Below are 13,542 nucleotides of genomic sequence, written 5' to 3'. Positions count from 1 at the left end.
ACGACTTTTCTATGAAAAATAAAGGAAAAATATATACATGTTATAAAATATAAAAAAAAAAGAAACACAGTGCCAGTGGATGCGAAATTATTTGTATAAATATTTTATTTGAGTTTTTGTTTTCGATTTCCCATCTCTCCCCTTCCCCCTCCCCCTCCCCACACCCACGTTCAACTCTATATTTTGTGTGAATATAATGCCTTTTGAGCTTTTCCAGTCTAAAAATTGTTTGACAAAGCGCACACGAGTGTTGTTATTGTGTTGAGTTCATACTTTAGAAATGTTGTTTATATGTGTGTCTGTTTTGTGTAAGGGTTTTTCTTCTTTAAGTTTAATTTTTTTTTTTTGTTTCAATTTTATTTTATTTGGGATTCATAGGGACTTCATATTGGAGAGCAGCAGCAGCAGCAGCAAGCACCCCTTTTGTTTAGACAGGATTAGAATTTCCATGAATTTTTTATAACATTCGCTATTAGGCCATTTTTGTCATCCTGGTTGGGAAGAATTTTTAATGAATAGATTTTTAACATTGAATTTTTGAAGTTTGTTTTGTCAAAGTAGGTATAGAAAAGTAGGTAAAGGGTGTATATTATGTGTGTTGTGAGTGTATATGTAAAATAAGTTGGATGTATTTTTCGAAGGCAAAAATTATTCCTAAAAAAAAAAGAAAAATAGAATTAAATCACATTTCTATTTTATACGAGATTATTATGTAAATTTTTTATTTAAACTTTTATTTTACATTTACTTTTAACTCACGATTTTTTTTATTTTGTTCGGGTTTTCTATGCAATTGTATTATAGAGAATTTTTTAAAATAGCACAAAACTGAATTTATTAGTCAGTTTGAAACTAGTTCTAGTTTATGTTAAACGAATTTGCAACCTATTTAAGACTTCTAAAAAATGGGGAGTTAAAAACACTCCCCCGCCATTTAAGAATATTAAAAATTTTGAAACTTATTTCGGGTTCTAAAAGTTGTTTTGAACAATGAACAACGTTTTTTAAATCAATATAAGCCCACATTTTTTTTTACTGTTTTCATATTCAAAAGTGTTCTACAATAAATTGTTCTTAAAAAATGATTTTAAAAAAAATAATTAAAGATTACTTTACTATTTTCCTACTTCCCTCTACTCCGTATTTTCCTAACTCTCGTGCTGTGTTCATCATAATAAGAGTAAATTAAAATCCCTTGAGTGCGCGCTAATTATTATAAAAAAAAAATTTACTGGTCGTTCCGTTCGTCGCGACGCGTCGTTTCGTTTCGACACCAAAAGCCGTTATACTTTTCGTATAATCGAAATAGCTACTTTTCGATTAAAGTGATATCCGAAAGAAAATACATAGGTTCAACAAGCCCAAAAACAGTAGATTTTGAAAGTCCATTTTTTTATCCAATTTTAGCAGTATTCAATTTTTGTGACCTATGCTGAAAGATAAAGTATTTTCTTTTCAATATCTATAAATTTTCATTTTTTTTCTCTTTTTGAAGTGAAAACTTCTTTAGTATCGTAGTGATTTGAAACAAGATGAAATGAAAAAGCGACAGAAAAAATTAATGGAATGTTTTAATAGATAGATGAATGAAATTTATACAGTAGATAGGTAATTAAATAAATTATGATTGTGCAAAATTTCAATTAATTTCATATTCAAAATTCTGAGATAACGGTGAAAAGATGTTCTTTTTCTAAACACGTTATATCTTTTGATCTAGAGCACAAAACAAATTTATTTAACTTTAATACGCAAGCTGATAATATTACCTTTCATTTAATATATCACACATAACGGTACGTGCTCTACAAGTTATATAATCTTTAATTGAAAAACTTAAAAAATATCTCAAAACACCAATGAAGATTTGTTGCCGATGACCAGCCAACAGTACCTAGAGGAAGTACCGTAATCTCAGTTTGAAATTTCGACATGGTTGGCTTTAAAAAATTCTTACTTTTTTTGTAGGCACGGTAGAAATATGATTGAAGCGTAGGGTGGGTCAAAAAAATTGAAATTCTTTTTTTTGAATTGGTACTCCGAAAAATCGATTGCTAGACCCCTCTAGAATATACACACCAAATATGAGCTCTTTATATTAATGGGAAGGTCCTCCGCTTTGCAATTTTCCATTTTTACATCAAGCTTCTACTAAAAAAAAATAATTTTTTTATTAATTGACTTTTTAGCAAATTTCTTTTCATATTCTTGTAGGAAATTGAACGCTCTACAAAAAAGGCCTTATACACTTTTTTCGTTTATCTAACCGTTGAATAGATATTTGAGGTCCAAAAATCGAGAAAATCTTTAAAAATTCGTTTTTTGTTCTTAATTTTGTAACAAATTGAAAAATTATAATGATCAAACGAGCAAGACATATTCTTGTTGAAAATTGATTTCTCCACAAAAAAGGTCTTAATAACTTTTTTCATTAATCTAACCATTCTAAAGATATTCTAGGTCAAAGTTAAAAAAAAATATAAAAACATTTTATATTTTTAAAAAATTTCTAATTCACTGAAACTTCATTATTTTCAAATTAACAAGATATATTCTTGTAGGAGCTTAAACGTTCTACAAAAAATTCCTTGGAATGAAATTGATTGATTTAACCGTTTAGAAGATATTCGTATCCAAACCAATGCTCACTGATTTCAATAGTTTTCTTATGACCCGTATGCATTGTGATTTGGATACGAATATCTTCTAAACGGTTAAAGCAATCAATTTCATTCCAAGGAATTTTTTGTAGAACGTTTAAGCCCCTACAAGAATATATCTTGCTAATTTGAAAATAATGAAGTTTCAGTGAATTCGAAATTTTTTAAAAATATAAAATGTTTTTATATTTTTTTTAACTTTGACCTCGAATATCTTTAGAATGCTTAGATTAATGAGAAAAGTTATTAAGACCTTTTTTGTGGAGCAATCAATTTTCAACAAGAATATGTCTTGCGCGTTTGATCATTATAATTTTTCAATTTGTTACAAAATTAAGAACAAAAAACGAATTTTTAAAGATTTTCTCGATTTTTGGACCTCAAATATCTATTCAACGGTTAGATAAACGAAAAAAGTGTATAAGGCCTTTTTTGTAGAGCGTTCAATTTCCTACAAGAATATGAAAAGAAATTTGCTAAAAAGTCAATTAATAAAAAAATTATTTTTTTTTAGTAGAAGCTTGATGTAAAAATGGAAAATTGCAAAGCGGAGGACCTTCCCATTAATATAAAGAGCTCATATTTGGTGTGTATATTCTAGAGGGGTCTAGCAATCGATTTTTCGGAGTACCAATTCAAAAAAAAGAATTTTGATTTTTTTGACCCACCCTATTGAAGCGTCATATAAAAGGTGAAATAATAATAAAATAAAATTTATTACAGGTTGTCTTTTAAAAAATGGATTTAATGGCTTAAGAAGAGAAGAGATTGATTGTTTTGCTTTTTTTATGAAAACTAATTGGGTTAAAAAAATTCTAGCTCTTTTTGTAGATTTTGTATAGACATAGACATGGTCGATATAAATATTTTGAGCTGAAACAATAAGCTGGTTTAAAATTTATTGTAGGTTTTCATATAAAAAAAGTGATGGAATAAAAAAAAGTTATATTTTTTTCGATTTTTTTAAAATGATTTTTAAGGTTTCACTTCAACCACGTGTGAATTGCACACATGATTTTTTTTTTTAAAGTTTTTCTTAAGTTTTTTATTAAAAAATTTTTAGTAGTAAATTAGTAGGTATGTAGGTATATCGATAGGTAATTTAATTATCTACAAAAAATTACTTAATACAAATTTTCAAATTCGACTTCCTTTTCAAGTTTTAGACAAAAACACAAAAAGTAACAAAAAAGTCGAAACCATTGATCTATACATTATCATGTCTTTTCTTGTTATCTTTGCCAGAAAGTGCACTACACATAAAAAATATAATACTATAAGGATTCAAAAGTTTTAGATTTTTTATTTCAGCAAGAAATTTTTATTGGCAAAAATTTCCTTTAAAAAATCGATGTTTTTGAAACATCTACAGTAGGTGGCCACTTGATTATGACCGATGAAAATTTTCACAAATTTGTCACTAATTCTTTAGAACCCTAAAAACTATTCGAGCTCTTAGAATTTTGTGAAATTTTTATGGGTCATAAGCATGTGGCAACGTACTGTAGAGTGACCCAAAAAAGTTATTAATTCCAGCGTTTGTTGCTTATTTATTCAGCTTATTCAGCCGGTTTTTCTGTTCAGATTTTGATCGTTTATTACTCAAGATATAGCCCGGTTACTAAGTATGGTGGGAAAAAAGCTACAAAAAAAACTTTGAAAAATTATATCTCCATCGTAACTTCACTTAACGAATCACATTATCACCCAAAAAAAAACTTATTGTCACTTATTCTTGCTTGCTAATAAAGATAAACAACTCAACACATTGAAGAACGTACATACAACTTTAAGATGTTTGAACCATTTTTGAGTCTTGACATGATTTTGCTGATTTCAGCTCAAGCTATAGGTACCTAAGTACAGTCAAGAGTCAATCAAGTCTTCGTTTAATCTATTGCTCATAAAGAAATAAACTGTAAATGTAGCTTATTTCTTAATAATCTCAAATGAATTGAATTTTGACACAAAAAATGAAATTTGTTTTAATTTTCCACTAAAAAGCATATCCAAAATGTTTGTGTTGACCCTTTTTCCCTCAAGAACTTCTATAGTTACACTATTGAACATCCAACTTTAATAATTTTTCACCACTTTATTACTTAAACTATGCAAAATAAAAGAAATTAGCCAGATAACATGTTTCCAAATGTAGGTACACCTTCAATTGAATAACTAGCTACAAAAATTCCACAACAAACAAAACAAACCCACAACCTGCTTTATTCTAAAGTAATAAACGGCGCGGTCAAAAAAACTGAATAAAAAGGGCGCAGGGCTGCAAAAAAAAAATTCTTTAACAAACCTTCATCTACAATACAATAACACGCAAATAAATAAAAAGAGTCACAACAAACTTCTACAAAATAATATATAAAAGAGAAAAATCATCCAACTTGGTACTCTTTAAATAAATATCTACAAAAAACCTTACAAAAACAAACCCCAACAAAATAAAAACAAAAAATTCATACAAAAACTAAAATAAAACAACAACAACTACAAAAAAGAGAACTAACCAGTATAGTGTATCTCTGACTAAAGGAAAGACTATAAACCTTTTTAAATCGGATCACCATCACCGGAACTGTTGCTTATGTTCCTTTTCTCATCCTTTATTTTTTGGCTAGCTAGCACAGAGAAAAATAAATATTACTCAACCACTACCAACATCATCATCGTCATCGTTCGTATCCGCATACTATATGATTGTTGGTATAGAGTACCCACAAGTTGGTACTCCAAATCTATACACACATAAACTCCTACCTAACCTATACAGACTCTGCGCACCACTGCACCAGAGTTAAAAAAAAAATGACAAAAATAGCACAAAACTAGAAGAAGAAGGCAAGCAAAAAAAAATAAACAAAAACAGTCCTTAGATTATCACCTTTAATTGTATAGCACAAATACATTCAGGTGTAAAACGTATGTCTCCCCCAAATCCACTTTATTTTTTTACCTCCCCCCAAAAAAAAAAAAAACCACCCCCAGCATGCACCGCAGCAGCAGCAACATACCTGTCGCACAAAACTCTGTATGGTGTTTTAGCCAGAATGAGAACCTTTCGAATACAATTTCCGATTCGACGCAATCAAAAGGTATACGGGTTTCCTAAAACCCCTATATCTCATAAAATAGAACAAAAAAAAAAAAAAAAATTGATAAAGAGAGAGGGAGGATATAGGGGAGAAGGGAGACTTGTAGCTTGTTGAATTTACATCGCCATAGTCCCGTAACAACAACTGTTGCAGCTCGTTTTCCTTTAATGTATTGGTGGTAATTTTTTTGATTTTTTTACTCCGAATTTTACTCCGAGAGAATTTCTTCTCTAACTGTTATACAGGAGACAGGACTCATCAAGGAGAAAAGAGCACCCTTTTTTTCATTCAGATATACACTTGTTTTCTAGTCGATTTCTACCTGTAAAGAGAATCACACTTCACCTGTATTCCTGAGAAAGAATTTGAGAGAGAGAGAGAGTACAGGTAACCTGTTTTCTTCAAAAGAGTACCCAAAACCGCCGCGTGTATCTAAGAATCCATCATCATAGACTATTGTTATTCAACAATGTTCTTTTTTTTTCAACAAAACACACAAAAATAAAACAACAACAACAAAAATAATAGAAACAAGTGTGGTAATCGTTTGCCTCTCTGCGCCTGTGTTTACGCCAAAGAGCAATCATTATTTTAACCCTCTGCTGTGCTATGCATAACAAAGCCGGCACTTATACCAATACACTCACATAAACCTTCGTTACAACCAAGTAAGCATAGCAAAAGAAGTCGTGTATCTATGTGAATTTATATTAAAAAAAAAAAAAAAAAAAAAATGAGAAACAACAAAAAAAAAAAAACATCAACCACCATAGGTACTCTCGAACTCTAGCTCACCACCAATGGTTTAACCATTGGAACTGCCATCGTCATGCGACGTCAGAGAAGAGGTAAAAAAAAGGTATGTTGTTGCTCCAATAAGAGCCATCATCATCAACTCAGCTCAGAGGCAGAGTCACACAGAACCCGAGAGAGAGCCAAAAAAATTGAAGAAGAACTCCGAAAAAATAGGTATATTACCTTAGAATACCAGTCGTTCTTACTTCAGTCTTCGTACAGTCTTTGCTTTAACCCGTTCCAATTCTGTCCGCCGCTCTATTACATATTATTATATCAAAATACATTCAACACATAAAAAAGTAGATAAAAAAAAATCAAAGTAAAGTAAAGTAAAAATATCTCTTATTTAACATAAAAGATACAATTTGTTTATAATAAATTCCAAAAGATACTTCAAAAAGATACTTTTTTCCAATTTTTGTATCAAAATAACTAAGTTCTATATTTTTCAAGTTACATTTCAATTTTTAACAAAATATCTAAAGAACTTAGAAAAGTATCTTTAAGATACTTTATTATAAAAATTTCATTCAAAAGTATCTATCATCCTAATTTGTCATCAACAAAGTTTTTTTTGTTTTGATCAAACACAAATTCTTCTTTGAAAAAAAAAAAAAATTCGCAAAGTATCTTTTTTTTCTTCTTCTTCTTCTACCTCAAAACAAATTATAAATTATTAACTTCTTTTGCCAAATAATCGTTAAAGAAAAGAATTTCTGTACAAAAAAGAATAAAAGAAAAACGCACAAAAAATAAAACATAATAAGATACATAGCGCGCCTATTCTATCTAACACGAGTTAACAAAAAAAAAAAAAGATACAATATCTAAGAACACAAGAAACACGAAGAAAGTAAATATACACGGGGCTTAAAAAAATACGCACCTCTCTCAAGCCAACCAAGAGTAACAAGTAACAACAAAATACAAAAAAAAAAAAAAACACAAAGTATCTTGCAAGTGGTAGAAGTTATTTTTTTTTTTTTTGCTTTTCATCTTCTTCGGGGTTTTTGTTGATTTTTTTTTTCTTGTCTTGTGTTGTTCCCACAAGCAGCGAAAAAAATATAAGTTCGTTGGTCTTACCTTTGATTACGTTCGTTATTAATTGCTAAAACGGCCGTCAGTTTTTTTTTTTAAGTGCAAAAAAAATCTAATAAATCAAAAAAAAAAAAAGTGAAAACCAACAACTTTAACCAAAATTTTTTGTTTCCTTATATCTTTTCATTTTCATCTCGGTTCAACTATAACAATAAATAAAAAAAATATAAACAATATAGACTCTCGAGCAAAGTAATTTATTAAAATACCAAAAAAAAAAAAGTGGTTTTCGAACACAAAAAATAATTACTCTATATCAATCATCATCATCATCATCAAATCGACGACAATCTCTAAAAAAAACAAAAATAATCTGATATCAACTTCAGCTGCAGTAAATATCTTCACATCACACCTGACAACAACAACAACAACTGACTTTTTGGACTCAGAATCCAAAACAAATTGGTAAAACAAAAAAAAAAAAAAAACACAAATTTTATTCAAAATTTTATTTTATTTTCTTATATTACACCAAAATTTTCTCATATTATATGGTGGTAATCCTTGATCCTTTTCTCAATCAAAAAAATCATCAATAAATAAAAAAAAATTAATATAAATATCCTTTATCCTTGTTGAAAAACACAAACAATCAAGAAAAAAAAAAACAGGCTCGACGAGGTGTGTGTCAAAAAAGGGGCTCATAGCAATTTTTATCTCGCAATATCCTTAAAATATAAATTTCATTCAAAACAAAGAATAAGAAACTTCCTCTTGGCTATTTTACATTTTCAAATTCCATCTAAGGACAATCAACAAAAAAAATAATTTTTTTTCGTATTTTTTAATTTTTTTCAAAAACTTTCTTTCTCTCTTTCTAAAAAACGGAACGAAATTAGAAAAAAATCATAAGAACAGAAAAGTAAACACGACCAACTTCAGTGTTCACAACAAAATTCTTAAAAAAAAATTAAAAACAAAAAATTATATACAATCAGTATTAATAAAACATAATAAAAAAAAATATTTACAAGAGAGAAAGATACAAATAATTGTTGTTGCAATATTTATATAGAATATACGTATTTATTTTTGATTAAAACAAAAAAAAAAATATATTTTTTATTTAACAAAAAAACAATCAAAAACAGTAATTAATTTTTAAAATTATGCTGTAAAATTATTAAAAATAAAAATTATATATATCTGAGCTTAAAAAAAAAAATTATTAGGAAAAAAACAGGATAAACGGAATCTGTGCAATAGAATCTGAAAGAAGGAAAAAAAAATAAATATATCCGAACAGCTTTAACTTAAAAAATATATATAAATATATACAAAGAATATTTTCATTTGAAACAAATATTCCTAAAAAAAAATATATATACAATATATCGACATTGCAAACAAATATTAAAAATAATAATAAAAAAAAATATATAAAGTAAAAATCCGTCGTCACCAAAGAGTTTGTAAAACTGATAAAGTAAAAAAAAAAAAATTAAATACATGGTTGTTTGTTAGTATAAAATTTAAAAAAAAAATCTTATATAAAAAAATTTTTTTTTTTTTTTTTGCTTATAAGAAAATTAATATTTTTTTTCTTTCTTTCTGCTTAAAAGACAGAAAATAAATTGAAAAGATTAATAAAACACTCAATTATTCCCTACATATCATATTAAATTGAACAAAAAATTGTAAAAATAAAATAATTTGCGTGCAATCAGTAAAAATAAAATATTTTTATAACAGAGAAATATACAACAACAAAATTATATATATATTAAATTTAATTTAAAACAAAATTAAATAAAAAATATATATATATAAATGTGTATTAGGTTGTTTATTTTATCGTCAATTTATTAAAATTAAAAAAAAAATAAATATACTTATACAAAATTAATAACAAAAAGTCAATATTAGGTTGTTAGAAAAAAATCTTAAATAAAATACAAAATAATCTTGATGTGACAGTTTATTTTTTTTCTTTTATTTTTTAAATAAAAATTAATTTATATAAGAAAAAGTAAAAATAAAATAAAATAACATTTTCGAATATAAACAAAAATAATATTTAGGGAAATTTAATCTTAAATTAAAAAAAAAAAAAACTAAAAAATAAAATAAAATAATCATATTTTTAAAATTAAGGTTATGTGAATATAGAACAAACATAAAAAAAAAACAAATGTACTTTTATTAGAATAAAACACAAACAAAAAACATAAGAAATCGCGTTTTGACAATCAAAAATCATTAGCGTATTTATAATCTCGTGTTTTTCTATTCTAAATTGAGAAAAAATCATATATAAAAATCAATTTAGAAGAACACAAACTGAAACTTCGATAATCATCTATTCTATACATAAAATTTTAGATTAAAAAAAAAAAATATTTCTATACAATAAAAATTCTTTGACAATCTCTAAAAAAATCTACCTATACATATTTTTTAATCTTAAAAATTCTACCTTTAAAAAAAAAAATCAATCATTATACAAAAAATTATTCTTAAACATATCTTATATAAAAAAATAAATTTTCGAAAAAAAATATCTTGACAATCTTTTTTCAAACAAAAATAAAATATTTAACGTAGTATATTAAATGTCATATTATATTAATCATACTTCTATTGAATGTGTACGATAAGCAAGAGTAGTTCTTAACAAAAAACAATCAATATTTAATCTTAATTCTTAAATTTAAAATTAAAAAAAAAAAATAATTCACTAAAATATACAATAAAAAATTTTAAAAAAAGAAATATAACAATTCAAAATTGTTGCCACAACGTATTTCCCACCGGGCCTCGCTATTTGTCCCCCCTTTTTGGCTCCGACACAACAACAACAACAACAATTACAATCACAAACTAATAATACACAATTATCTGCTTCAGCAGCTATTGTTAGTGCATTAGCAGCAAATAATTCTGTTAATCAACATCATATCCATCATCACCATTCACATTCCCTTATAAATCCTTTAAATATCCACCAACAACAACCACAACAACAACAACATCATCATTTTCACCAAATTCCTTTAATACCACCATCTATTGGTCAACAACAAACACAATTACAACAACAACAAACATCACAAGATAGTTGTACATTTTTACCAAATTGTAACGGTTTAACGACATTACAACAACAACAAACAAATCAATATCAACCAATAACAACAACAAATCATACGGGATTATCCCTGTGTTATTGTGGTCATTGTTGTCAATCGTCATCAACTGATCCTGTGTTGCAACAACAACAACAACAACCAACGGCAATTGTTAGTGCAGTTACACCAACACTTATTCTAAGTCGTTACACTGAAATAAATTTGTGTGATTCTATACAATTGCAACATCATCATCATCATCATCATCACCAACAACAACAGCAACAACAACAACAACAAATTCAACATCAATTATATTCTTCGCAACATCAAAGTTGTTTTAATCAGCAACAACATCCAATAACAACTTCAACAACAACAGCACAAATTTACGCTCAAACAACAACAACAAATAATAAAAATAATTCAATTGCAACATCAGCTCCTGCAGAAGCAATAGCAACTGAATCAAATCAAATAAACTTCAAAGATATAATGGTAAGAGATTTGCATAAGAAACTAAAAAAAAAAAAAAAAGAAATCAAAAATCTAATTTTTTTTTTTTAAATATGCGATCAGAATAATTATCACCCTATTTTTGTATCTTTAAGATTTCACATTCAAATTATTATAACTAGACCTTGCCATATGTAGATATCTTATCTGCCACTACTTCATGAATTTATTTTCTATAAAATTTCATTGAAAATATAGATTTTATCTCATTTTTTTCATGATTTAGTACTAAATGTACTAAATTGTGTACTAAAAGTCTCTGTAGGTCTCAAAAATGATCAGAATGATGATGTTTATTTTTGTATTGGTTTATTATGTTGTTAGGACTACTATCTGATGTTGGTGGTGGATGTGGTGGTGGTAAAATATACATAGCGGACAGACAGAAACTCACAAAAAATGTTTTGTTTTTTTTAGAGAAAAGGACTTTTTTTAATTTTTTTTTCTATTTTTGGTTTGTAGAGTCTCTATTATAAGTACATAGTTAAATTTAACACAAATATATATATAAAAAAATATATATCAACAGCAAATGCAATTAATCCAATCGTTACCGCATCCAAATCATCTACATCACCATCATCCGTCGCTGCAACAGAGTCAGCAAGAAACTTTGCAGTTGCAACAATATCATCAGCAACAACAACAACAGCAAATGCAATTGCAACAACATCAGCAGCATCAAATGCAATTTCAGCAACAACAACAACAACAGCAACATCAACAAATACAAATGTTGCAAACATATATGCAAATGCAAGTAGCAACATCTGCTACAACACAGCAACAACAATATGTTGGATCACCTCCATTAACTCCATTACAACAACAACAACATCATTTTGCAGCAACAATGGCAGCAGCAGCAACTTACAATCCAGCAGCAGCCATTACTATAATACCAACATTTGCAACATCATGTACTTCGCCAACAACAACAAACAACAACAATGTAAATAGCAATATCAATCATACTAATACTAAATGTTTTATCAGTAATAATCCTAATAATACCAATACGAATGGCAACAATAATAATGCCATCCTGCCTGCATTGGTTGGTCAAAACTATAAAAACATTAATAATAATATAAATAATTGTGCTAGTAGTGCTCCTCTGTTGTCAATTGATAATAATCATATTAATCATCATCTCAATCGTAATCTTCTGATTAATAACAATAACAGTATGACAAATCGAGAGAATTTTTTAATAAATCAAAATGGCAATGGCAATAGCAGCGGCAATGATATAAATAATCTAAATATTATAAACAGTAGTGCTGGTAGTGGTGTGAGCAGTGATGCTAATTCAACTACTAGTACAACTGCTGCTACTAATACAAATGGTAGATATAGTTCAGCATCTTCTGATTGTTCTATGCCATCGCCATCTTCACACTATTCTTCTCGTTCTCCTAACAAGGTTTGTTCTGTTACTTCTTTCTGTTTTCACTTCTGTTTATTATTTTGTTTGTAAAATTATTTGCTATATATTATTTAATGAGTTAATGTTAAGTTTAATATTTTATGCGAAAAAAAATAGAAAAAGCTTCGATTCGTACTTGATTTTGTTGTCCTTTTTTGATTCTGTGTTTGTGATTAGAGTAAGTTTGTTAATGTTTGAAATGGTTTGATCATAATTCGAATAAAGTTTAATTATTTTTATTTTCTTTATGTTTGTTTTATTTTTACTTATCAATTGCCGTCGGAATAATGAGTCAATTTTTGATGTTCCAAATTTTGAAAACTCAAATTTTTTCAATTAGTTACTATTTTGTAGAACTAAAAATTTGGTTTTCGGGTTTTTAAATTTTTGAGTTGATACTCAACTCAAAAACGTTTCAAAAATTGCTATGTTTTTTTTCAAAACATCGTTTGAAAGAGTGTTCAAATCTAGCAGACGTTGAAACAAAAATCTTAAATATCCAATTCCTATAGAAATATTCCTTGAATTTTTCAAAGTAATGATTTTTAGAACTTCAACAAAAATTAGTTATAAGTCACGTTTTAAATTCGCCTGTCAAACGCCATGAAAGTTCCATTAGTTTTATTGCAAGTCTTCAAGAAATATTTGTGCCCATGATTATGAAAGTGGACTAAGTCACTTTTTGCATTGTTTGAAGAAAAATTTACATAATAATTTTTTTATAACGATTTAATTACATATATTACTTTTATGAAATCACTAGAGGAGCAATAAATAAGTTTATTTACTGCAATTTAGCTTTCAAATAAACTTTACCCCTTAAATAATAATAATTTTTAGGCTAGATTTGAAGCCATTTTCAGGAG

General features: G+C 27.4%; 1 protein-coding gene and 1 long non-coding RNA gene across 13 annotated transcripts in view; both read left to right on the top strand.

Annotated features, from left to right (window-relative positions):
* LOC129913862 (polypyrimidine tract-binding protein 3) overlaps positions 1 to 13,542 on the top strand; it is a 525,860-nt gene that overhangs the window by 332,243 nt on the left and 180,075 nt on the right. For 2 of the 12 annotated variants that reach the window (XM_055992798.1, XM_055992797.1), the window contains exons 1-2: positions 10,384 to 11,229; positions 11,777 to 12,673. The exons of 8 other annotated variants lie outside the window; for them this stretch is intronic. In XM_055992798.1, the coding sequence (XP_055848773.1) occupies positions 11,227 to 11,229; positions 11,777 to 12,673 (900 nt within the window). In that variant the 5' untranslated portion in view covers positions 10,384 to 11,226. Of the gene's footprint in view, positions 1 to 10,383; positions 11,230 to 11,776; positions 12,674 to 13,542 lie in introns of those variants that run through there. 2 more of the 12 variants (XM_055992799.1, XM_055992800.1) reach the window with 2 other exon arrangements.
* On the top strand, positions 4,393 to 8,144 carry LOC129913867 (uncharacterized). The gene is made up of 2 exons (XR_008772103.1): positions 4,393 to 6,886; positions 7,840 to 8,144. It is a non-coding gene; the product is annotated as an uncharacterized LOC129913867 (long non-coding RNA).

Source organism: Episyrphus balteatus, chromosome 3 (assembly GCF_945859705.1).
Source record: "Episyrphus balteatus chromosome 3, idEpiBalt1.1, whole genome shotgun sequence".
NCBI classification, from domain to species: domain Eukaryota; kingdom Metazoa; phylum Arthropoda; class Insecta; order Diptera; family Syrphidae; genus Episyrphus; species Episyrphus balteatus.
The sequence above is the reverse complement of the archived record's forward strand: the minus strand, read 5'-3'. Positions and strand labels throughout refer to the sequence as shown.